General features: G+C 35.8%; 1 protein-coding gene across 2 annotated transcripts in view; it reads right to left on the bottom strand.

Annotated features, from left to right (window-relative positions):
- The window catches only part of LOC109723920 (protein HUA2-LIKE 3-like), a 38010-nt gene extending 12615 nt beyond the window's left edge, over positions 1–25395 (bottom strand). For both annotated transcript variants that reach the window (XM_020252430.1, XM_020252431.1), the window contains exons 1-2: positions 24971–25395; positions 4953–5029 (exon numbers count right to left, since the gene is read on the bottom strand). In XM_020252430.1, the coding sequence (XP_020108019.1) occupies positions 4953–5029; positions 24971–25099 (206 nt within the window). In that variant the 5' untranslated portion in view covers positions 25100–25395. The remainder of the gene's footprint in view (positions 1–4952; positions 5030–24970) is intronic.

Raw genomic sequence — 27284 nt, 5'->3', positions numbered from 1 at the left:
TCTATATCCAAAATACTACTATAGGTTTTTTTTTTTTTTCTCACCCCAGTTTTATCAGTACATACAATTTTACTAAAAACTCCTTTCATATTAAATAATACTTCCTTAGAAACCTTTTACATAAACTTCTGCATAAAATCAATTCCTCCCCTAAACTTTCTTCTAAACCTTCCAAGTTCCAAATACCCTACATGCACCATTAAGATTTAAAACGGCATAAATAACTTTGTACATAATAATTTTCTTCAAGTAGTCTAAGCAATTCATATATCTTACATGCTTAGTTTTTTTTCTCCTCATCCTTACATTTCCGACTAAATCAGGGTAGCTATATTACCTTGACATACTAAGTGCTTTATCCACTCAAGTACCTTCCATAATTCATCTTTTTGATTGAATCTATTTTATAAGAAAAAAGAGGAAGAATGTTAAAACACCTAAAAATTTTCTAAACTTCACAGATTAGAGAAAACCCGATTCTATTGGTTGGCTACTTATTTGCTTCAAATTATCATATCCAAAACCTATTAAATCATTTCAAACTCACCTAACTAAATGTCTGACATGTATATTGCCATCCCATGATTTTAAAAAAAATTACCAAAATAAGACAAGCTTAAATCAGTTAATTCGAAAGAGCAAAGAAAATAGACAATTCATGAGCAAAACAATGCACATTAGCTACACCATAAAACTGGCTGCTAACAAAGACGCAATTTACTTCAGAAACTGGACATCAAAATATTTTTCATGGCAGAAGCTAAAATTGTAGCATTGGACATTTAAAATTAGGAAATAAATCAGTTTAGCAAATCAAGATCCCGTTCTCTGTTCGCTTTATCATATCAAGGTTGATATAGGCAGCAATGGAAAGAAATCTCAATCCGTGCTTGCAATGGTAAAGGCATGCAAACACATGCTTTCACAGATGTCATGTCATGTCCATACACACCACAACGCAATGTGTGGGAACACTACCAAACAATTCTAAGTACACTGATAGATCCAAGAGGATTCGTGCTATTTTTTTTTTTATCAAAAAATCCCTTAGATGACACTTGGCTGAATCAGTTAGATTTATGTCTAATCATCAAAATCTAGGCTTGAAATAGGAACTTCGCCATTTAAATTCCTAAATGAACAAAATTTCCATTTTCACAAAGTTTTAAATGAATAAAATTTCCTGTTAGCATCATTGAGTATTTTATTTTTTGGGTTGCCATTCACTAGAATAAAAATAGGCCTTTGTATATTTAGTAATTAACCCATACCTAGGATACCTGTAGGTTACAAGGTCAATAACATTTATAGAATTGTTTCATTAACTGCAGCCACCACCTCTAAATTAAGAGAACCACCTATCTTGAACTCAATTACTATCAAAACTATACCTATGATGTGCATTGATTACAACAATATATCGATATATAGTGAAATATATTCACCATAGGACAATTGTAGTAGACAGCAATCACTGATTGCCCCTTGTCCACCCAAGAGGCCCCAATCTGCCAACATCCACCCTCCACCAAGAAACCAACATTTACAGAAAGACCCCACCATCCCTTCCAAACCACACTAAAACAGGCTGAAGAAGTGAAAAGTCTCAAAAACATCATGAGAGTTCAAAGAACAGCACCTTGCCAAAATGGTATACAATTATTCATCATCATACGACTATACTACCGTAAAATAAAAGCCGCAATAACATCTCTACAAATAAACAAATATGGTTAAACCTACAAGATTACATACCAAAGACACCAAAACTTTACATAATAAGCATATAAATAGTTGCACACCATCTTTAGCATCTGTGTGACTTCATGTAGTTCACAATGTTAATCAAATAAATGCCTTAAATTGATTGGTCAACCCACACTAAAGAATTCTACAGAATAGCACGGGAGAACAAAAAAAAGAATCAGCTCAGGAATTAATTTCATCTTCAGGTGTTCCTATAGGCAAAAACTTGACCAAAAAAGGGTAGACTGCAGCAGCAGTCACTGAACTTTCATCCAAGTATCACTTTGGTTCTAGCAGGGATTGCCATGCCACTGACGCAGCCCAGCATAGCTGGATGGAGCAAGCCAATGTCAGAACCACATACACCCCCCCCCCCCCCCCCCCCTGGCCCCCTGGGTGGCCAATGGCACTTTGGCTTGACACAAACTTATTTAATTAGATTATCATGAAAACTAGTTTTTAGAGTGTTTTAACATCTCTAATAATTATAAAAACTAGTTTTTTCATCATACCTCACACTATTTAGTAGAAAAAGATCCATAAACATCATAATAACTAGAAATCATTTTGTATATATTACGGAAGTATATGCATGAAAGCAAAACCAAACTCATAATTGGATGAAAATTTGTAGGAAAACACTACCATGGGTAAATTCACTAGATTTAACATGACAAAAGAAATTGGAGAAAATCTACTTGTATTTTTTGTTACTTAAAGTTTGTCTTATTATGCAATGGAGCTTACTAATTGCACCAAATGTAAGTAGATTTACAAGATATGCATATTTTAAGTACGAAAAAACTTTTATAAAACTTGTTTCCTCAAAAAAATTCCAAGATATTTCAAAAAATGCAAAAATAATATTGTCAATGCAGTGTAAATGCAGTGTCGGTACTCGGTACGACCCTGTGCCACATGCCGGCACGGCCTTGGCACAGTACGGCACCAGCAACATGAGCAATCCTTGGATTCTAGAACTCCCAAGTTCAAAATTAGAGACCCTAAACTCTTAAAAGAGATTCACTTTAGTCCTTGGCGATTAGAGGGCTAATTATCGCCTACAACCAGTGCATCCGTACATCTATACACCATGCATTTATTGACCATTATCCCATCTCATATTTCAGTCCTACCATCCATTGAGTCACAATTTTTTTCTATTAAGAAATTAAAACATTGAATTAAAAGAATGAGATGGATGAAGGACCAACGAATCCATGCTGCATGAGCATACAAATGAACTAGGCGCACTCAACCACATTTCCTCCGAAGGAGGAACCAAGATGAAACATTGTTCACTGTTCAGAGACTAAATGAAATGTTGTTGAAAGTTTAGGGTCTGAAATGTCAAATTAAAATTTGATGGCTAAATGAACATAAGTTGATGTTCAGCGACAAATAATGCAATTTACTAGAATAATATGCATTTTCATTCTTCCCATTACACTGAATTGCCTGACTACTCAATATGCGACTTTTTGATTTTGTGAAGGAGCAAGACTTTCCCATTTTTGACGTAGAGCAAAATCTTTTATTCTGCAAATTGTAGACAGTGATTCAAATGTTTTTAAAGATCGCAGAATCTTAAACAATAACAATATATATATATATATATATATATATATATATATATATATATATATATAGAGTCCGGCTATTGTGCTTGTAAAAGCACCAAACACTTGTGCTTGTAAATTTTTTACCGTTAGATCTACGCCTTTGATCATTTTCACCCGTTAGATTATACTATTCAACCAACCACCCACTCAACCCTAGAGGGCCCATATCATCCTAACCACACATCTCTAATCTAATGGTCAAAAATTTACAAGCACCAATAACTGGTACTTTTAAAAGCATAGGAGCTCAATTCTATATATATATATATATATATTAATATATATATTAATATATATATATATATATATGATAGAGAGGAGAAGAGAGAGGCTTGTGTGCTTTTAAAAGCACGGTAGCCTCTGTATTATCAAGTCGTATTCGATGCTGGGACTTCCGAATTGACGATTGGCTCGGTCTTGATCTAGAGGATTTAAAGTACTTAGAAAATAAATTTTGCGATTTTTCAATATCATTTGCCTAATGATCAAAGGGGCCCAAAAATAATAATTTTAATGATTGTGGTGAGCCGCTTGCAAGTTTAACAGTGTAGCAATATCCAAATCCCATAAAATTTTGATAGAAAATTCTTTATACCATATAAAACAAGATCAATAACTTTGATCTAAAATTTTAGTGTCATATCATCACTTTGTGAGATTTTTATTTTTAGCTGTTGAATTTGAGCCCTTCCGATCACTAGGTAAATGATATCGAAAATTACGAAATTTATTTTCTAGGTACCTAAAATACTCTAGATCAAGTTTAACAGAGCAGATCGTATCGATTCAGAAGCCCCAGCATCGAAAATGACTCGACAGCATGAAGATTACTGTGCTTCTAAAAGCACATAAGTCGGACTCTATATATATGTACACATGCACACACATTTCCATTCTTCCCGTTTCATTAAATTGACCTGACTTCTTGACATATGACTTCCTAATTTTGTGATTCAGAAGACTTTCGAACCTTTTAACAGAAGGAAACATCTTGTTCTGCAAATTGTAGATCACTATCGCACAAATATAGTCAATAAATAGATCAATGAGCTAATAAACCCTTTATCCAATGCAAAGGTTTAATTACTATGAATCCACAAGATGCCATCATTGAGTTAATCACTTCCATCACACATAACCCTGGGGAAGCAAGAATTTTAGTCTCAAATGTTATACCTTGTTGATTACTGTGAGAATTGCAAAAGCAGTATCTCCTAAATACACTGGTAATAAACAGGTTATTTTCTTTACTTGTGCTTTTCTAGCAAAATCAAACTACCTGTAAGGAGAACCATCACCAATTGATTTTTCGTCCCACAAGCAAGACATAATACAATAACAGAATAAACTTCAAAGATAGACAGACGATGCATGATACTATTACGAAAATGTAGGAACTGCCCATACTGCTTAAAAATAAAAGTCCATTGGCACGAAATGTTCTTCCAATCTCAGAAGAAATGAAAGGCACAAGATATTATCTGATGCATAACAAGAAAAATCCTCCACAAAGATTACACCTGATTTCTAGTTCATTGTTTGCCAAGCATGCAGATGCAAATTATTCAGTACCAGAGTACTTACATTTGTTGAGTCCCGTAGAAGTAGACGAGCAACTTCTTTTTAACTGATGTGAATCCCCACTTCTCTGGCTCACTTACCTGCATTCAAAGATTAATGTCCATAAGCAGAATAGTTAGCATTGCAAACAACTATTTAACAGCTAAAAGGAAGAGATGACAAGGAAAAGAAAAGGAGAAGGGAGAGAGAAAAAAATGCAGATAGACTAGCAGAAAAGGGAGCAGGAAAGCATGCTAGTGGAGATTCTGATGCACCTAAAGACAATAATTGGATCTATTAAGGACCACTTTTATATTTGATAGAATCAATTAAAAGCCAAATAAATTGGAGTCGATTGAATGTCAACTTGAGTCTAGCTGGCTATACTGGCTCATTCAAGTTAAATTGATTTGACCACACTTAGGGCAAACAATGAACCAGGACTCAGGGACTCAGGATAATAGGTTGTTTGTTTGGTTTCAAACAAAATTGCATGTGGCACTTTCTCATTGGTCAATCGGTTAGAATAGGCACATGTTCGGCTAGTACAATTGAATAATCATTAACCTCTGAAAAGAATTTGCTAGTTGGTTTGAATCTCCAACAGAAAGGATTATAAACATAAGTCATTTCCTGCAATATAGAGAATTGGAATAATGAAGAAGCTCAACATAATGATAAATAATTACAGAGACTACTCTGCCAGAAGGAAGAATGTTTGAAAGAGGCAAACAAAGATATTTGGAAAACAAGGATGCTAGCCTCATTCTCTCCTTTGCTTCTACATCTCTCTAAGGTCTGTTCTTGTCGTTCTTTCATATTCTTTTCCATCTCTTGGCCTCAGTTCTCACTTCTTTCTCTACTTCATCCTTAATTGTACGAAAAACACAGTGAGGAGAATTCTAGTGGAAACATATCCAGATATGTTGCTGTCGATCCAAATATGCAGAGAATTACTGCTTCTGTTTTATAGAAAATTTTGCAGCCAATTTTCCTCTATTAAAATTCTAATCAAATCCATCAATTATAATTCTCCAATTGGAGAAATTGCTGCATATATCACAACGTAGACCCCAAATAACATCCCCAAAATATACAGATCTAACTGGATAGACCCATTACAAGGCTGACTGGAAACTGGGTCGACCAGTTTAGTTAGAATCTCAGATCAGCTGGCTTTCCTGCCTTCCGATTATTCTAATTGGGCTGAACCAACCTTTAAACCAGTTTGTGGTTAAGGTGTGGTGAGATCAAGGGACAGACCAAAAATTGACTTAAGGAAAAACAATACACGTAGCAAAAAACGATGTGATAGCACTTGTCACATAAAAGCCTACATCTGATGCTAAAGCAAACATCTCAAGAATGGCATAAAAGAAACCAGAAGATCAAAGACGCGATAACACTTGCCATATAAAGGGCAACATCAAAAGCTAAAGCAAACATCTCTAGAATTGCATAAAAGAATATAGAAGATAAACCATTGCCTCATGTAATTTGAAAGAGGGCAGTTTATAAATGGTAAGTGAAGTGTCACAAGGCAAGAAAGTTCCAAATATTGAACTTGAAGAGGATATAATATGGGAACAACTACTCAAGGAAGAAAAAGTACCAACAATAAAGTAGTTAGATCATAAGGTTAATGTGAAAAAGAAAATCCTTCAAGACCGACCTTAGGCATCCTAAGCTATTTAAGATGGCTATCGATAGCAAAATAATACGACAACAAATAAAATGAAAAGTAGGTGGAAAAAAATAGTTGCCTAAAAGTGGAGAAAAATAATAATAAGGCTCTACAAATTGGCTTGGTAGAAAGAATTTTGATAAATTGTAATAGAATAACCAAATTCTCTTTTAGTCAGGCACCAAAGGGAATATGTATATTTACAATTATCTTTGACACAGCTATCTTACCCTGATGAATGATGACTAGTTTATAGAGTTGTAAAACAAGATGGATTTCTTAAGGCCTCTACACAAGGATTTAAGTGTTGTGCCGTGGGGTCATGACAAAAACTTGTTGGCATGGTACGTAACAACACAAGCCCTGACATGTCAATGGCTCAATGCATGCCAATGAAAAAAAATACCTATGTGTCGATGCACAATGGCATGAAATATTTGTTTTCTTTCAAACCAATATATTCCGAATTTCTGATTACTTATTATTATATATCCTTGCCTCAACATTTTAACAAGCAATAAGAAGCGTGAATTACAACAATGAAGTAATATGTATTACAGATTTCTATGTTGGCGGATTTTGTGAAATTGATTTAGAGCCTTGAAGGGTTCGTGGTGAAAAGATCCAATTTAAAGACTCAAAGACCTAAATTTCAAGTTCACAACGCTCGGTAAGTTTTGAAAGTGTGGACGGTGATTTAACTACATATTTACATCTTTGGAAGTAGTTTAGAATGATTTAAGTCGGATTTAAAACCATATTTTCAAATCTCAAAATTTTATACCATGAAGATTCGGATATCCAAATCAAAGTCCGGCACTCGAACCATGGTTATGAACGATTTCAGGGTAAGTGCAGACTTTTGACCTAAAGTACGGATCCCACAGGTGGTAATTTGTATTACGCAGAGGAAGTCCAATATGTATTACGCAGAGGAAGTTCAATCTGTATTACGCAGTGGATGTCCAAACCTTCCTCACAAAGTCCGAACTCTGAAGTTTTACTCAAACTTCATAATCCGGATTCCAGACCAAGGATTTAAGTGTCGTGGCACGAGGTCGTGCTGTAAACTTGCCAACACGGTACGGAACGGTGCGTGTCGGACAGTGCCGATGCGTGCCGGTCACAAAAGGTACATGTGTGCCAACACATAATAACGTGAAATATTTATTTCCCTTAGCAACAACATACTCTAATTGCTTATTATGTATCTTTATTAAATCTTTTTAATTTTATTAAAAAAATTACTTATTAGTTTAGGCTATTCTTGGGATAGGTACAACTCTTGGGATAAGCAGGAATAAAATCAATTTTGCATTTGGATGAAAACTGAATTTTTCTTGAGAGTGAAAAAAATAGCATTTGGATAGTTAGATTGGAATAGTAAGGATAAGAATAATTATAGTTTCAACATAATAATATTTATCTATTTAATTAATACAAAATATTAATTAAATAATAATTCAACTTATTTAATTTACTAATTAATCATGAATATTGCTAAATAACCCTAAATGGTAATTAATAAATTAATTAGTAATTAATAATTTAATTAATCACAAGTAATTTAATAAATTAATAAATTAATTAATTAATAACAATCAGATAGTTAAATTAGTCAAATATTAGTTAATTAATCAATATAAATATTGATTATTGAATAAGTACACTAAATAATTAATTATTTAATTAGCAAACTAATTAAAATAATAAATTAATTACTCAAATAGTTAATTAAAATATTTATTAGAGTAATAAATTAAGTAGTTAATTATTTATCTAGTTGATCAACAAATAAACTAATATTAATATAATACATTAATCAAATAATATTTTATTATTAATTTGGTAGAAGTATAAGGAGTGGAATTGTTGTTCCACCATCCACCCTCTTAACGTGTTATCCTAGGATAACCCATTAAAGGGGAATTGGCAAAATTTTTTTGTTTGGGGATAAAGAGTGGAATAAGGTCCTTATTCCCCATCAAGGAGTGGACTAGGCCCAAAAATGTGACAGAGGTGCAAAATTTCATGGGCACTTGCCAACATGTTTGAAAGTTTATCCAACACTTTTCTATCCTTACTGCCCCTCTACATACACTAACGAAGGCCAACCAAAAGTTTGAATAGAGTTCAAAACATGAGGACACGTTCCGACTTCTGCAACGAAAGATATGCGAGGCGCCTGTCCTTGTGCTACCAAATCTGCAACGACCCTTTGGGTTGGAGGCGGACGCGTCGCGATACACCAAGGGAGCTGTCTTGATGCAAGACGGCCAGCCTATTACGTATTACTCTGAGATGTTTCGGGGAGCTAAAAAGAACTACCCAACCTATGACAAGAAACTCTTGGCACTACAGCAGGCAATGAAGCATTCAATGGTGGATCTACCTCCTAGGAAAGGAGACAGTAGTGCATACAGACCACTGCCCGCTTCAGTACCTCCAAACGCAATCAAAAATGCAACAAGCGCGTCACATAAAATGGATGACGTACTTGCAGCAGTTCAATTTGGTGATCAAGTACCAAAAAGGTGCTCACAACAAGCTGGCTGATATGCTATCACGACCACCAGTGGCAACACTTTGCTTGTCGATATTTATGCAAGTTCAGCCAAATTTTCATGAATATGCAAGCTTATATGCAGAAGACTTAGATTTTTGAAAGGCGCTGGCTGACATCAAAGCAAGACAACCTACTGAGTTTGTCTTGTAAGGCGGTCTACTGTACAAAGGTGCACTGCTATGTGTACCTAAAGATGGCAATTGAGTACAATGGATCAGAGAAGCTCATACCTCGAAGGTGACAAGTCACTTCAAGGTGAACAAAACCTTGCAGAATCTCCAACGCTACGTCTATTGGCCTCACATGCAAAATAATATGGCGCGATTTGTGAAAGGATGCGTCATGTGCTGTACATCCAAACCCACTAATCAAAAAGTGGGCCTCTATACCTCTCTTCTAGTGCCGACTCGTCCTTGGAAAAGTATCTCCATGGACTTCTTAGAAGGCCTCCCGAGGACCCGACGGGGTCACAACTACCTTTACGTGGTGGTTGATCTATTTTTTAAAATGATAGTACTTGTGTCGTGCAAGAAGACAATCACTGGCAAGGAAACTGCGCGACTGTTCTCCAAACACGTTTGGACACATTTTAGGCTACCAACCTCGATTGTGTCTGACTGTGACAGCCGTTTTCTAAGCAACTTTTGGCGGTCTTTGTGATCTATGATGGACACAAAGCTACAACGAAGCACGGCTTTCCATCCTCAAACCGATGGTCAAACAGGAGTGGTTAACCGAATAGTTGTACATCTGCTACGAGAATATAATGCTCGACATCCCAAGACTTGGGACGAGAGCCTTCCATACTTGTAGTTCACATTCAATCGAGCTATACACAGTTCCACTGGCAAGACTCCCTTAGAGGTGTGCTTGGGTTACTTACCACCAAGCCCATTCGACTTGACATTCACAATCGAGCAACCGCAGACCACCAAGGAGAAAAGTAAAATGGCAAAGGCATAACGCTTCTTGGAGAGCATTAAAAAAGTGCATGGCGAGATGGAGCAACAACTACGAAAATCTCAGCAGAAGTACAAAGAACGATATGATTGACATCGAGTAAAAGGCGACTTTTGAGAGGGTGATCTCATCTGGCTCCATCTCAACAAAGAGTGCTTGAAAAGCAAGGGTAGAAACTTAAACCCATTCATTATGGACCTTTCAAGATCCCATGCAGAATTAGTGAGAATGCATATCAATTGGAGCTCCCTGCATACATGATGTATTCGGTCGTCAATGTCGAAAACCTAAAGTCCTTCGAGCCATCAATGCTGGACGATAAGCCCGAAGAAATACTGCCAATCGTCGAAGAACTTGTGGTAGAACGCGAAGAGCAGCTAGCTGAGGATACTATTCTGAAACGTAAGATCACAACAACACGCAAAGATAAACATGAATCCTTCCGTGTCGGGGGAAAACGTCAAAAACCAAATGGCGCTAAGTGGTTCACAAGGAAAACTTGGAAACCTCAGTTTCCTCACTTGCAGTTCTAGATCCAACAGGTGCTGGTTCCTCTCAAAATTAAGGAGCCATAATCCAGAATGATCAAACATTCTGGATAAGTTTCAAAAGTTGCGGATAAGGCGGAGACCGTTCCAACTATTTCGGTTAGGATAACGATCGAGATGATTTCAGTGGATCAAAAAAAGGATCGAAACTGTTTAACCAAATTGGATAAGAATAGAACCAATTTGCATAAGGATAAAGATGTTATTTTAAATATTTTGTTCTTATCTTCCTGTAAGCGTAAAGACTATAAATAGGGCCCTACTGGCTCTTGTAAAGTCACTCCAGTTAAGAGAGAGTTAATATACAAACTCTTCCACAAAAAATAGTGTTCTTTTCTTTTTCTCTTTAATCTGATTTCATATATCTATCGAAGAGGCGCTGCGATATTGCTTCCTCCTCCGACGAATCAATCCTTGATCTGGACTTCCATTGCAAGATCTAGACTTTCAACCCGAAAACAACTTTCTATATTGAATTTTTGAACTCTAATCCAACTTCTAATTCTTCCAAAGTTATAAATAAGCATTGTTAAGATTATTGTACCCTTATAAAAGCCCTAGAAACTTGTCAGTTGTTTTCTCTCATATCCTAATTCTTCACCATCTTCTAGAATTGATTTGTACTTCGCTTAGAGACCTACTTTACAAATTTTGCATGCTTCCCAAAGCATTAAATCACCACCAACAACAACACCACACCATACTGCTCCAAACGGAGTATTTGCACAAGGATTCGTGTGGAGGCCGTAAATTCGATTAAGGCTTCGTCGACTCGGGGTGGCGACACGACATGGAGGCGTATGTGATTGATTGAAGGATTTTGATCGATTTGGACCAGCGAAGGAGAACTTCTACAAGCATAGAGTAGGACCGAGTCGTGGATTCGATAAATCACCATACACTCACTTATAACGAGAATGGCATAAATGCCTTATTTAATGCTCTAACTCCTACCGAGTTCTCACGTGTTTCAACGTGTAAAATGACTAAGGAGATTTGGGTACTAACCAAGGTTTAAAGTGTCACCCCGCGAACAATGCCCCCATATAGAGAGGGTCTCGCACCCCCAGCCGTGCCGCGATACCCAGGAGACAGCACAATACCCTAGAGAATACCGCAGCACGTATCGTGCCGATTCCCTTTTCTTGCTTTTTTTTCTTTTTGTTTTTTTTTGCGAGTACCCAAAGCATCCTAGGTACTCCCATACCCCCCAAAGACATTGCAAATCAAAAATCTACTAGTTAAGTAAGTCAAAAAAATTGTAATATAATTTTTTGTTCCCCTATGTGGGCTAATTTTTAATTTACATATCCCATCCATACAGCGGGGGGCTTCGCCCCTTGTACCCCCCTCGGTCCGAGCTCTCCGCTTCCACCACAGACATCCATTTTTTCTTCATAAATTATTTTATCAAAATCTGTCGCATCGCGAAACTTTTGGCGGATTAGGGGAACAAAATCAAACTCAATAAACAAATTTTAAGGCACATCAAGCATAAAATTTTATTTTTGCGTTAGAAGCTTGGAAATACTGACAAAATTAAAAGCTAAATTAAATCAATTGATACTTAAATTTATTTAATTTATTTGTCATATAATTTATTGCTTAATTTTTTTAATAGATGGAATAATTTTTTGAAAAAATTAACTAAAAACTATTTTTTCTACTTTTTAAAATAATTTTTTCAAATAATTTTTAAAATTATTTTTTTGTATTTTATAAAAGAAAGATTGTAATATGGTCAAAAGAAAGATATCTTTGCATTTTAAAAATTCTAATCTATAAAAGTTTCTATTTTGCATCAGGTATTGTTCTACTTTACATACAAAAAGGCTTACAAGTATGTTACTTGATAAGTATAATAAGCTATGCATAGCAAATATTCATAATTATATAATTAAATCTTTCAAAATATTATTAATATTATAAGAGCTTATTTCAACCAAAAAACTGAAATAAATTTGTACCAAAGGGTGTCAGTAGGAGGTCATACATATCTATCGGCACATAACCGTACCATATGTCAGCACAGAAGTGTGCCGGTGCCATACCATGGCAGGCAAACAGTGGCACGCCCCCGTACCACGGCACTCTAAACCTTGGTACTAAGTGAACGATTAAAAACTCCAAATGCTAACTAGCAAGTTTGATTCAATTAAAATAAAGGAGCATGAAACTTTCACCATGTATTATAGTAGATTGCAAAAATATTGTAAATATATGTGTTAATTTGGTTGAGAAGATCTCGAAACCCACAATTATAAGAAAGTTTTTAAGAACTCCTCCCGAAAGGTTTATACCAAATGATGTAGTCATTGAAACTTTAAACTACCCGGCTAAAATGAACTTTCCTACTAATGCATCTTCTTTTAACTCTTATTCCAAAGATGCAGGTATGACTCTCGAAACAATCAAGGAGAATGATATGAACTCTTCTGCAACCAGTTCGTATGATGATGTTTCCATGAAATTGAGAAACAATTGGCTCTTCTTATGAAGAAATTTCGTCGAAACTTTAAAAAGAATAGAGCCAAAAGATCGTCTTCATCATCTAAGCAAAAAATCTCACATGCAAAGAGCTTCAAGTTCAAACTCTAAAAGGAACAAAAAATTTTCAAAAGAAAAGAAGAATTTGGTAGGGCAAATCCAATGCTACAAATACTGCGGTCATCTTGCCTCAACTTGCCCTAATAAGAAACCTTCTAACAAAAGGCATTACAAGTAAAAACTTGGGATGATTCTTCTTTGGGAGAGTCAGCTTCAAGTGATGAGAATGTCAACGCAATGGCACTACTTGCTCAATCTACTTGCCTTCTTATTCTGTTATGTTTTTATTTTTTTATTTTCTGACTCTACTTCCTTTTCTTTTATGCATGATACAACATCATCGGACCACGACGAGAGTGAGGGAAAGTCAGACGAAGAAGACTTCGTCGAGGCATATCAACTACTTCTCAAGGAGTCGAAGAAGATGGCCAAGCATAATAAGAAGCTAAGGAAACGACTGTTTGAGCTTGAAGACGAAAACAAGTCAATGACCTCATCGACGAAAGTTCTCAAGGAGGAAAAGGATTTATTATCGAAAAATAATGAAATCAGCCAAGAAAAACTTAATCACTTGGAGACTACAATTTCATTGATTACACGTTTTAAATTTTAAAATTTTGAAACTTAGAGCAGGTTATTTTAACTTTTTAAACTTTTCTGGCTCAGGATCCGAGCTTTGCCTGAGCTAAGGCCGGATCTCGAAAAGGTAGCTTTCGGATCACGCTGAAGTCCAAACTTCCTCATCAAAAGTCCAGACCTTCAGCCCGACCCCATATATACAGGATCTGGATCTCTATTAGATCACTTTTACCAAGCTTTCTCAAACTCTCTCCAAGTTCTCTCTCTCTAGTGATTTCTACATCAAAAACTTAGTGGGTTTTCTTCAAATTTGTATGTTTCTGATCTCATCTCCATCCTTTTTTCTTTTTAACCCTAGTTTTTGCATTTACATACTATTTCATGGCTTTTATCGTATTTTTTCATAAAAATTAGTTGTTTTTAAGATCTTTCAGGATACAAATTATTTTTCTAGGATTTTTAATTGTTTTCCTCTTGAGATTGAAAGTTCTTCATTTCAATCTACTGCTTTTGAGCCTTTTATGGCGAAATTAGGGCTTTTTTGCACTTTTTTATTTCTCTATTTTTTATTGTGCGTTTTTTGTTAGAAATAGTTTCAAGCATGTTTTTCTTAAGGCCCTAGAGACATTTTTTTCATTACCTTGCTCCAATGACCAACATATCTAAATATTGTTCTTTCATGATTAATAGGAGAATACACATCATGTTTTCTTGGTTCTAAGTGTTTGTCATCCTTATGGGGGATAGGGCACGAGGTTGAGGGTGTGGAAAAAACCTCTAATTCATAAGAGGTCGCACCTTGAGATTACCGAAGAAGCCTCCGACAGTGAGTATGCTGCTAGTGAAGGCTCGAATACTTAATCAGAAGATTGGTCTAATTTGGAGCCTTCACCACCTCAACAAGTTCTGCCAAAAGAAAGGAAAAGGAACCAAAGAGTTTGACTCCAGTATATACTTGCAAAAAGAAGACAGGAATTGAGATTCAAGAGCGGTCTTCACGACCTGAGCATTAACGTCGTACAGGGCATGCCGTTAAGAGTGCACAATCCGATCCATGATGCATCGGCCTTTTGCTTCTATAATGAGCAACGTTACTACTTGGATCTGATTCAATCTTTCTACATGAACGCCAAGTAAGTTGAAGATCAAGCTGGCAGATCCTACAGCTTCAAAACTTCGGTTTGTGGAGTTGCACTTGTTATCACTCCAGAAACAATTAATGTGACGCTTCACATTCAAGCTGACATGACTGAGAGTTTACTATCCCAATGGTGGTTTTGACTCTCTAGCCGATTGGTGGAAGGTGGTCAATGCAGTTTGTTTACCGCATTAACAGTCAGTCGGCAATTTAGTTTAACTCGAAAGAACCGAAGACTATCAATTTTTGGTGGACTACAACATTCTACCGACGATAAACACCAAGTTGTTCGTTCGGAGAGGGTGTTCTACATGTAGTTAGTTGGACATCTTGCCGAGGCTGAAGAGTTGAACATCAATATTCCATTTTGATATGGCATCGAATGGCTTGTGATATCAAGTCTTCAAATTCACATAAGCGTTTACCATATCCTATGTTAATCATGCGGATTCTTCGAGCCAATCACGTTGATACCTCCTATGCGAATTATGAGTATAGTCTTGGTGCAATTAATGCTTCAACCGCCATCAAGTTTGGTCCGCTCAAGCCACCGTCCAGCAGCAACTTCTTCCACCGCACCTGTTCAACGCTCAGGTTCTTCACTAATAATGGGAGCATATGGAAAGATCGCTCTATCATCCCTTTATAAGGAACAATGCAAGATGTCGAAGAAGCTCAGCAAGGTTTCTTGAATGGTCAAAATGATCTTCAGTAGATTGGGATGTCAACATGATAATGTCCAAGCTCCAAAAAGGAATTTGGAGTGAACTTGGACATAACTTGGTATTTATGTTATATAGGACTACATTGCATGTAGGTTTTGTTGTGTGCATCTTGCATTAGTTGCAGGTAGTCTAGTTCATGTTATCTTTCGCTTATGCTTTAGATGTTAGCTCCATCAAAACTATTACTTTATGTAAGTTGTTTGCTTGTATGCTTTTAGTTATTTCCTTTTTTGTGACTTTGTGATTATTGAAATTTCAAAAAAAAAAAGTGGGCGATATAGGAACCAACAAGGAACTAACTAGAACTAGCAATCTTGATTTCGTAATGTTCACTTTTGTTTGCGGATTGTTTCTTTTTACAAGGGGTACAAGACTTCAAGACTCCTAATTTGTCTTTGTTTCTTTTAACAAAGGGTACAAGATTCAAGACTCCTAATTTGTCTAAGTCATAAAGTCTGTTTTAGAAATTTAATTTGTAAATTTAGTGTTTCTTTGAAACAATCACGCGAGGAGTTCATTGTTTGGTGATTGTGATGAACTCCATTTGTTTTTATGTTGTGAGATGAGAATGGTGAGTGATTTTTGCATTTTTGAGTTTTATCACGAATCCAAGGAAAAAAATTATTACGGATTTATATATTGGCGGATGCGACACCCCACTTCCCAGGGGGTCACCCATCCTAAAACTACTCTAGTTCTAGCACCCTTAACCCTGTTAACCTTTTGGGCCTAACCATCGCCTAAAATGCTATAGTCGGGTTAAGCGGTTTAGCCCTATTATATCTCATATATAGGACTAATCCATATCCTAGGATGTCACATAACTCCCCTCTTTCAACCCTGACGTCCTCGTCAGGCTCAAGCACACTCAAGAGTATCAGGTGATGTGAGACTTGTCTCGCTAGCACTGTGACACCCCACTTCCTAGGGGGGTCACCTATTCTAGAACTACTCTAACTCTAGCACGCTTAACCTCTTAACCTCTTGGGCCTAGTCACTGCCCAAAATGCTTTAACGAGGTTAAGGGGTTTAGCCCTATTAAATAGGACTATGCCTATCCTAGGGGTGTCATCGCGGATTTTGTGAAGTTGAGTCAAAATCTTGAAGGGTTTGTGGTGAGAATATCCAATTTGAAAATTCGAAGATCTAAATTTCAAGTTCACAATGCTCGGTAAGTTTTTATAATGTGGGTGGTGATTTAATTACATATTTACATTTTTGGAAGTAATTTAGAATCATTAAATTTGGATTTAAAACCATATTTTCAAATATGAAAATTTAATAACATTTGAAGATCCGAACATCCCAATCAGAGTCTGTATCCCGAACTATGGTTCTGAAGGATTCCAGGAGAAGTCCAAACTTTGGATCTGAAGTACAGATCCCAAAGTTGGTAATCTGTATTTTGTAGAAGAAATCTGGACCTTCCTTACAAAGTCCAAACTCTGAAGTTTTACCTAAACTTCATAATCCGAACTTCTGTTGCAAGATCCGAACTTCCAACCCAAAACCAACTTTCTGATCCAACTTCTAATTCTTCCAAAGCTATAAATATGTTATTAGGGTATCTCAAAAACGCGGTTAAGATTATTTTACCCTCATAAAAACCCTAGAAACTTGTTGGTTGTTTTTTCTCTCATCTCCAACAACAAGGTTTTGATGGATCAAATCTCGGACCCCTAACTCTTCATCATCTTCTAGAATTGATTCGTACGATGCTTACAAACCTCCTCTACAAATTTTTCATGCTTTCCTCAGCATTAAATCACCACCAACACCATACCACACTGCTCCGAACGGAGTGTTTGCATGAGGATTCATGTGAAAGTTGTAAATTTGATGAAGGATTCGTGGACCGAAGGCGGTAATGCAATGTGGAGGCATACATGATCGATTGAAGATTGATCAGGACCAATGAAGGAGATCTTCTACGAGCATAGAGTAGGGTTGAGTAGTGGATTTGGTAACTCACTTTATACTCAAATTTTCTTAGTGGATTTCATCACATGATCGGTCCCGTGGGTTTTAACTCCTTATTGTGTTTTCCTACGTAAAAAATCGGTGTGTTCTTTTTTGTTTTCCGCATTTACTTTTTATTTGCTAAGTTTGTAGTGTTTTACGTGTTTCACCTATTCACCCTCCCCTAGTTGTTAACTAACCTATTAGATTCTTGGCTATATAACTTACAATGTAGGCATTCAAACAAAAGACAAACGTTGATAGATTATATGACCACAAAGTGGAGACGTCCATCCAAAGCCATTAGCTTCAAGGACAAGCTAAAAGGCATCCTGCATCCATGCGTACATACCTATCCATGCAGGCATACAACAAATATATAAGGCCTTTCTTTCAATATCAGTCCACGAATCTTTGTAATAGTGCATATAAGTCCCTCAATTCTTATTATTTACACTACAATCCCTCAAATTACCCTCCATTAGTTAAGAGACTTGCGCTCCCGTACAAGTAGGTACTATCGCAATTGGTATAAAATAATTAATACTGTCATATCTAATAATTCTTTTTTTAAAATAAAACAAGAGCAGAAACAATACATAAATTTGTGAATCCATCGTATATAGAGTATACACTGATGAGAAAATTTTGCGTTCCTAAGAATGTGCTCATTATATATAATCATAGATGTATCAACAATCATATATGTCACCTTTCAACTACCAATGCATAAATTGATTAAATTATAAATTCGTGGATGTTGATAAATATATGAAGTATATTTAAGACTGCATACTTGAATCAATCAATTTTTTTTTTATTATGTGTCAACACATCAATGATCAATCAAAAATATGTAAGGGCAAAATTATGTAAGATCTGCAAAAGTAATCTTTATAGGTTAGCTTGGATTACCTGATGCCCCCATACAACGAGAATGAGAGAGAGAGAGAGAAAGGGAAGAAACATAGGAGCAACTCATATAAGAGAAATAACAACCTACACAATGCATATAACTACACCTCATATACCACATTGTATTTCGCACAATGCATATAACTACACCTCATATACCACATTGTATTTTGAAATTTGAAATTTGAAATTACAATTTGAAATTACAATTTGCAATTTGCAATTTGAAATTTGAAAAAAATCTGAGAAATTAAAAAAATCTGAGAAATTTGAAATTTAAAAAAAATCTGAGAAATTTGAAATTTAAAATTTAAAATTTAAAACTTAAAACTTAAAATCTAAAATTTTAAATTTAATTTAAAATTTAAAATTTAAATTTAAAATTTAAATTTGAAGTTTAAAAGTTTAAAATTTAAAATTTAAAAATTTAAATTTGAAAATTAAAAATTAAAAACTAAAAGTTGACAATTCAAAATTTTAAATTAAATTTTTTAAAATAACGTATCGAAAGGGTTTCGAGAGTTAGAGGGTAAAATTGTCATTTTACATAATATGTAGTATTACCGGTTTTCAGTAATGCAAGATACACGACCCCCCTCTTGTTAATATTTTCGGTGTAATCCTGCTCGATTTGTAATACTGCATTAACGACTATATTACATAGCGGTGAACCAAACACGGTAATCCTGGCAGGATTGCCTGTAATCCTGCCAGGATAACTTGAACCAAACGCACCCTAAAAGATATCTGCATATATAATATAAATTTTGATCAACAATGTCTAACAAATCAAATAATATTTCTTTTAAAGTCGTTAATTATTGAGACTACTTGATGCTTTAGTAACTGGTAGTTTAGTAATAAATTTTAAAAGATTATAATTTTTTATTCATAGGACATTTAGATGATGCAGATCATATATTGAATTGGATTTTAATTTTAAAGTTTTAATAATCAAAATTTGATTTTAATTTTGAGGTATTAATTGTCAAAACTTAGTTGCGGTGCATGAAGTGAACAGATGCACAAGGTGCAAGCAGTAATGTCCTCTTGCTCTCCATCAAAGGAAATAAAAATTAAGGAACCATAGGAGATATTATTGTCTACATCATGCGTACAAGTACATCTCATACATCACAGTTTAAAGCTACAAAGGTTCTAAAATCAAAATCTAACTAATGAGTTATATTCTATGATAGTAAGAATACATGCACTTATAAAATCATAAATCTTCATCACTGTTTTGTCACAATATTGAATAATGGTTCTTTTCTACCATTGATTATTAATACTACATGTTGCATTAGTAGTAGCTTTCAAAACTAATGATTTCACATATGTTAGGTCCCTTAGATGGTATGGATCACATATATTAGATAGAATATTGATTTTAAGATACTAATCATTTAAAATAATCTGTATATATACAATGAGTTCAGCCAATAATGTCCCTCACAAGTGGACCCAGTCATCCCCAAAATAAGAGGAGAAAAAAAACTATATGAGAAACAATTGCCTAAATCAGCTGTACACGTGCTCTCAATATGCTAAACCAATAAAAACTATGATAAAGACCTTAAAAATCAAAACTTAACTCATTAGATGTAATCTACAACATTAAGATAACCTAATATAAAAAAGGGTTAATTTTATACAGGTCCTTGCAAATATAGTGAATAGCAAATATATCCCTATAAAGTTCAACTTTCATATGTTGTCCCTGCAAAAGTCCTGATGTTTTCAAATATATTCCTGCCATTAGAATCCGTTAAAAAAATTTAGTTAACCATAGGTTAAATACTTAACCTTGGCTAATTTTTGACATTTTTGCCCCTCTTATATTATACTGTTATGGCTTTTGGAGTGACATATATGTGATGGAAAAATTGAAAATATAAATGGTTCTCTAACGGTAACAAACCAGAGGGACATATTTAAAAACATTAGAACTTTTGCAGGAACAACATATGAAAGTTGAACTTTGTAGGGATATATTTGCCATTGACTATATTTACAGGGACTTGAATGAAATTAACTCTACAAAAAATTACGAATTTTGCTTCCTAATGTGTCACAAATCTAGTTTATTTTTCTACCATTGATTATTGAGACAACTTAATGTCATAGTAATAGGTTTTCAAGCTTCATATGTAGATCATATTTATCATATTAGATTTTAATTTTGTAATACTAATCATCAAAAATTAGTTGTGGTGCATGAGGTGTACCAATACATCAGATAGAAACTTTCTCACATGTGGGGCCCACTATCCCCAAAATAAGGAGAGGAGTTCCAAAATGCCAATTGATGTATTTGTATAGATTGTGCATATTAGGGTTCTACAAGACTTGAGTTTCTTCAAAAGCCTATTCCAACCATACAAGTTAGAGAAAAAGGTTTCTGCTTCTCTAAGTCCCATTCTTAGGTTGCTCAAAGACTCGAATTGATATGGTTCATGGAATGTGAACGATATGATAAAACACCACTCGCTCTAAAAGATGGTATGATTGGGGTAGTCTTCATCAATATGTTTTATAAAAGTAGCAGTGTACAACATTTGCTTGAAACACAAAATGTAAATAAATAAAAATGTTGGATACCTACACAGATATATACATATAAATATGTGTACACAAATATAGAATATATACATATAAATACATGTGTATACCTACCTATGTGTATACATTGCTCTTGATATGATTCCAGTATAGATTTAATCAGTGTTTGAAAAGGCGCGCCTGAGGCGCACGCCTAAGCGCCTAGGCGCGAGGCGCGAGCCTCCGCGCCTCAGCAATAGCGAGGCGAGGCACTATTGCTGAGGCGCGCGCCTAGGCCCTGAGGCGCGCCCCTCAGGCGAGGCGCGAGGCACACATAAGGCGCGCACCTCGGCATATTTAATATTTTTTCGATTTTAGATTAAAGTTTTCGGGTTATTGAGTTTCGGATATAAATTTTATGTTTTAGCCCGATAAGATTAGTAAAGGAATCTAAAAGAAACCTAAAAAAACCCTAATGAAATCCATCTACCACCCTCTCCTCCTACCACTCTCTCCTTTTACCGCCCTCTTCTCCTTCTTGAGGCCAAATGAAAACATTGGCACCACAATCACTTTTAAGTTGAAAGTCGAAATATTTTTTTTTTAACTAGAGAACCTATATGCATATGTTTTTTTTACTTTTTTATAGTTATTTTAGTTTTGTATAGTTATTTTGGAGTTTTTTTAATGTAGAATATCAAATTAAATTACTGTGCGCCTCGCCTTCTTGAGGCGCGCGCCTCGTAGTGCGCCTCGCGCCTAGGATCCAGGAGAGTCTTGCGCCTTTTTGCGCCTCGCGCCTTTTCAAACACTGTATTTAATAGGTTATGATGGGATCGCTTTTTTTGTCGCTCCAATTGACTAGTGATCCATGAATCAATCACACATTCCAATTCGAAATTTGAAGGGTGTTCTCTTCTCTTAATCCAATTCCTATCTTACTTACCATTCTCCTTTCTGTCGTCTCCTAACCTCTCCATGAAAAGGCCATTTGTTTTATAAAAGTATTAGTAACAACCCAAATGATAATTTATTAAGAACTTGCCAGAATCAAATTGCTAGTATGAAGAAAGCTATTTTCTCCTCTCTCTTAGGCCCAACTTGGATGTCGGGATAAGATATTCAATGATAACTTCTCGATATGAGGATTTTCTTGTGTGGTTGGAAGCTAGTTTTGGCATCCATCATTTAGTAGGATAATATATTTCACCTACGAAGTAATTTATCTAATTTTGAAAAAAATGAATTGAAGACCAAGTATAGTGTCCATTCTAAACATTTGTCACACAACTCGGCCCTATTTGGACGATGGAATAAAAGATTCAATGATAACTTATTCCATATGAAGATTTTCTTGTATGATTAACAAGGAGTTTGATTTTTTCTCCATGAAAGATCTTGGCATCTATGATTTGATAAGTCAGCATATTCCGAATATTATGTCTATTCTAGACTAGATATTTGATCACACACCTCATCTTGCAAATACTAACTATTTCTTAATTAAATCAAAGCATTATACAAAATGAAATATTCATGCATCTAGGCAGGGCTTTAGTCCAATGAACTCTACATTAGATGCTATGCATCATTTCTCTTTCAAGAGTACTAAAAAATGAGGAATGAGATTGGATAATGATGCTTGAGATTATTCTATTTCTTCAACAACATCATTTTGTGAACTACAATGGGTATCAGGGATAAAATTGCCCTTAGCATTTGTTTTTTGTTTGAATCTAAGACCATTAGAATTTTATTCTGGACTACAACTCAAATCTATTATTAATTTGTACTACGGGCATAAAAATAACAATTTTGGAAGAACTTAAGGGGCCGTAAAAATAACAATTTTGGAAGATCAAGCAAACAAAATAAATGTTGAATATTAAATACGGTTCAACAAGATGCTGAAAAAGAAAAAATCTAATAACCTACTAGGGTAAAGTCAATTTTTGAGACCATCGAATGGATTGTTAGCTTGTGTTTAAAGTGCATTCTCATAATCAGTTCTAGTTAAAACAAGTGGTTAAAGTAAAGGTCAATTCAGCTAAGGTATTACTTGAGATTGAAGGATGGCCAACTTATCTGCAGGAAGAACAAAAAATGAAAAGGCGCAATAGCATGCGAACAAGGTGCTTCTCTGTTCAGTAAATAGAACAGAGAAATTGTATCATACCAACTCAATAAAGCAATAAAAATATAAGAAACAATTGAACCAATAGATAACCAAGTGTCCTGCCCCTTCTAAATGCACCATTATGCATAACCAAATGGGCCCTAATTTTTTCAATCCTTTTAGAGGAACCTAGCCAATCAAAATTGATAGCAAATCATAGTATTAAAAAAAATGCCACACATAATACGAAATAAATAATAAAATAGATAGACTCAAATTAGGTTGAAATTGATACCTTACAAAGCTTCAAAGTGCCAAGAAAGATAAAAAAAAATTAAAATCTATCGTAGATTCTTATCAAATAAGTCAAATCAGTACTACAGTAGATTAGGGCCTATTAAAAACCCTATCATCCTCCAAACTTTACTCAAGATTGTCTCTAGCAAATAATCACAAGAGAATTTTGCAGCAATGTAGGGGAAAGTAGCTCCACATAGCGAAAGAAGGCACCCCAAGGATCCAAAGACGAGTCCTTCATTCCTCAAACATTAAGAGTTGCTAAAGGAATATACCCTCAGGAGCGAGCAATCAGTTCTCCATCTTATCAAAGCAAGCAAGCCCATATAGAGGCAGTTATTGTCATGAGTACTAGTGGAAGGAGTATCGTGTCTACCCGGTGCAAGAGAAGTTCGCATAATGAGTAAGTTTGCACCGAATCCTATATTTAGGTAATCAAAAAAGCATTTTGTGGCCCATACTAGAAAAGATCTGCCCTAAAGACATTAATCAGGCGTCCACAAGGACTTGGGATCTTTTTCTCTCAATTCAATCAGTTCACGCTAAGACCGAGACCACCTTAGTTCACACAACTAGATCCCTGCTGTTATCATCAAAAGGACATTTGGAAACGTGTTGGCAAGGAGGGAAATGATTATCCATCTAAATAGGCTATCAAAAGTGCATAATACAAGCAAAAAGTCTATAAGGAAATTGTTGATTTCCATCCAAAGACAACTTTCTCAATAAAAGTGAAGGGAAGGCACCACAAACTTATTAGCAAAGATCAAGTTTCATACTACTTCCAGAGTTCCTAATAGAACAAAAAAAAACACTAAGGCATGCTATCATCTAAACCCATGCATTACACAGAGGACTAAGGTGGCGGCAGCACACAAGAAAACCCTAATTAGACAGCAGGAAAGGAGGAAAGAAAGAAATCAGAAGTTTGAACCAATATCAAAGAACCATCTTGTTGCCCATACAAGAAAAAAAAATTCCCTCCTCTGAAAGACTTAGATCAGGCGCCAACGAGTGATCAAGAACTCAAAAAAGGATCTTTTTTTCTTTCAATACAACCAGTTCATCTAAAAGAAAGAAAACCCAATAGCTAACACCACCCACATCCCCACTGTTGTCACCAATAGGACATTAAGGAAAGAGTTCACAAGGTGGTGGATAATTATTCATCTAAATAAGACAACAAAGGGCACAACACAAGCAGAAAATTCAGAAGGAGATTGTTGGTTGCCATGCAAGGATGCAACAATAAGTTTCTCCATAAAAGGGAAGGGAAGTTCAAGTTCAATCTTGTTTTCACAGTTCCTAGAAGAAAAGAAAAACACTAAGAAAGGTTATCAACACCATCCATGCATCATAGAGAAACCCTAGATGAAGAAAACCTAAGGGTTCAGGCATCGAACAAGAAAACCCTAATTTGAAAGCGTAAGAGGAGGAGGAAATAGTGAGAGAGGATGGGTGGCGTACCACGGCGGGCCATGCGGGGAAGCCCTTCATCTTGGCGAGGACCAGATCGCCGACCTTCCACTGCTGGGCGGCGGCGGCGGCGGCGGCAGCGGCGGCACGGCCGGATCCCTTTCTCCGAGCGGGCGCCATGGACAAGACCCCGAGGAGAAAAAAGGAAACAAAGGGGAGTGCCCCCCACGCCACACCCACACCAGCGATCGAGGGTAGGGCTAGGGCTAGGTCATGAGAGACCTAATCCGCGGGAGATCCCCCTTCTTCCTCCTCTCCTTCCCTGGAGAAACCCTAATCCTACAGCAGAGGCGGCGGAGGAGGCGGCGGAGGGGTTTGTAGGCATTGAAGATGCAAAGATGGAGGAGGGGAAGGGAGGAGGGAGGTTGGGGGAGGAGAGAGAAGAAGAGACGGTTCGATGTTTTGGGTAGAAAAGAAGTTCTGGTAGGGGGCGGAGGCGGGTGTGGTATGTGGCCAAAGTGCATTCACAACCCACACGGTGACACCTCTTCTCAGTTCTCACTTCTATTTGGAGGACATATTTTGCACATACATCCCTCATAATATATTATATTTGTACATCGAATTTGATATATTATATTTTGTAGTTTTTAAATATTTATTTTACTTTCATACTTTTTCTATCTATGCATGTACATACCATGATTTTTAACAAAAAAATTGAATTAATCAAATAAAATTCATGAAGGTATGATTCGACCTATTTGGCTACGATTTTCGGCGTTTAAACGCCATATTGACTCTAGCTAGGCCGGGGTATTCGGCTTTTCGCCGAGATTTACTTGATCATTACACATGATTTTCAACTGCACTTGGGAGTATTCATTGATACCTTATCAGTTTAGCCACCAATAAGAGGTGCACTTATCCGAATTGGTCGTCTATCGTGACACGTGAATCAAGTTCAGTACATTATGATAGCGGATAATGCCTGAAGTCCACGGACAATATGGCAGGTCATGGATCAAGTTCTCGCTTGAACTTTTCATCCTTGAGGCATATTAGTTAGATGATTTTTCTTTTTACAACAGAGTCATTTGATTATATGCTCTATTTATATACATATCATGCTACTATAAGCCAGTGTTTGAAAATGTGCAAGACGCAAAGAGGCGCAAGACTCTCCTGAGCTAGCCACGGTGCGAAGGCGTCTCCCCCAGAAGGCGAGCATTTACTAGTAATTAATTTTATTTTATATTTTAAAAATTCAATAACCAAAAATGTACATCCAAAGTATAAGAAAAACATGTAATACTATTCTTATTAAAAAATTATATTTCGTTTCAACTTAAAACTTATAGTGACTTGTGCTACGTGCTTGTTTTTTTTTTTTTTTTTGAGATAGAGCTGCTCGCTTCGTTTTTTTATTTAGAATAACTTAGTTGCTTGAATCATAGATTCGAATTAAGTTCGTACTAACATTCAATCTTGCGCTGAACTTGCTTAGACGTGTCGGTTCTCGCTGCTTGTTTTAAACTATCTATTTTTGCTACGTAAATTGAAACTGTTGTCTATGTACTGCTCTTGCTTCTTTGTAGTTCTACCATGTGCTGCTTCTTGTTCGGTTTGTTCCTGGCTAGCGATCTTGATGCTGCTTGTGGATGCCATGATCGAAGATTATGACCTGGAAGAAGAAGTGATATGAATGTTCTTCACTAGGGTTTTTGGGGTTTCTTTTAGAATTTTTTAACTTTTTTATTCAGTTAATATAAATTTAATTCGGAAACCGAAACAAGAAAAAAAAAAAACCCAATCAATTATTAAATTTATGAGGAGGTGCCCTTAACTCTCGCTGGCGTGCATCTCTAGCCCCATTTCACACTATGTTTCATCACTATCAAATGCAGGTTTTATCCTTTTGGGTGTTAAGGTCTTAAAAATGGTTTAGTCTTAATTCTGACTGTATTGTGTTTAGATACTATTACTTCGGGGTTAGTTTATTTGTATATTATTGTTGTTATCTACTGATTTTGCATAGGGATTCATTTTAGCTTCATGTCAATTTCCATTAGCATGTCGACGAGCATCCATGCTTGAATTCCACATTTTCAATCTTACAAAGCGTGTTCTCGCAACCATGCTTTATGGCAATTTAGCTGTAGGGTATTGTTTGTTTGTGACAGCTGTTTGAGATTCATGCAAAAATTATAACGTATGGTTAGTTAATTCATGAATTCGCATATTCGCAATTTTTTGAAGAGAATTAAACTGTTGTCCCTTAGTTATTTTCTAAAATTAAAATGGTATTTACTAAAATATTATTCGCGATTAGTCGGCGATTTCGATTGTTTGGCCACAAATGGCG

The sequence above is a fragment of the Ananas comosus genome, linkage group 18 (genome assembly GCF_001540865.1).
Source record: "Ananas comosus cultivar F153 linkage group 18, ASM154086v1, whole genome shotgun sequence".
Lineage (NCBI taxonomy): Eukaryota > Viridiplantae > Streptophyta > Magnoliopsida > Poales > Bromeliaceae > Ananas > Ananas comosus.
Note: the sequence above shows the minus strand (reverse complement) of the source record. Positions and strands in the feature narration are given on the sequence as shown.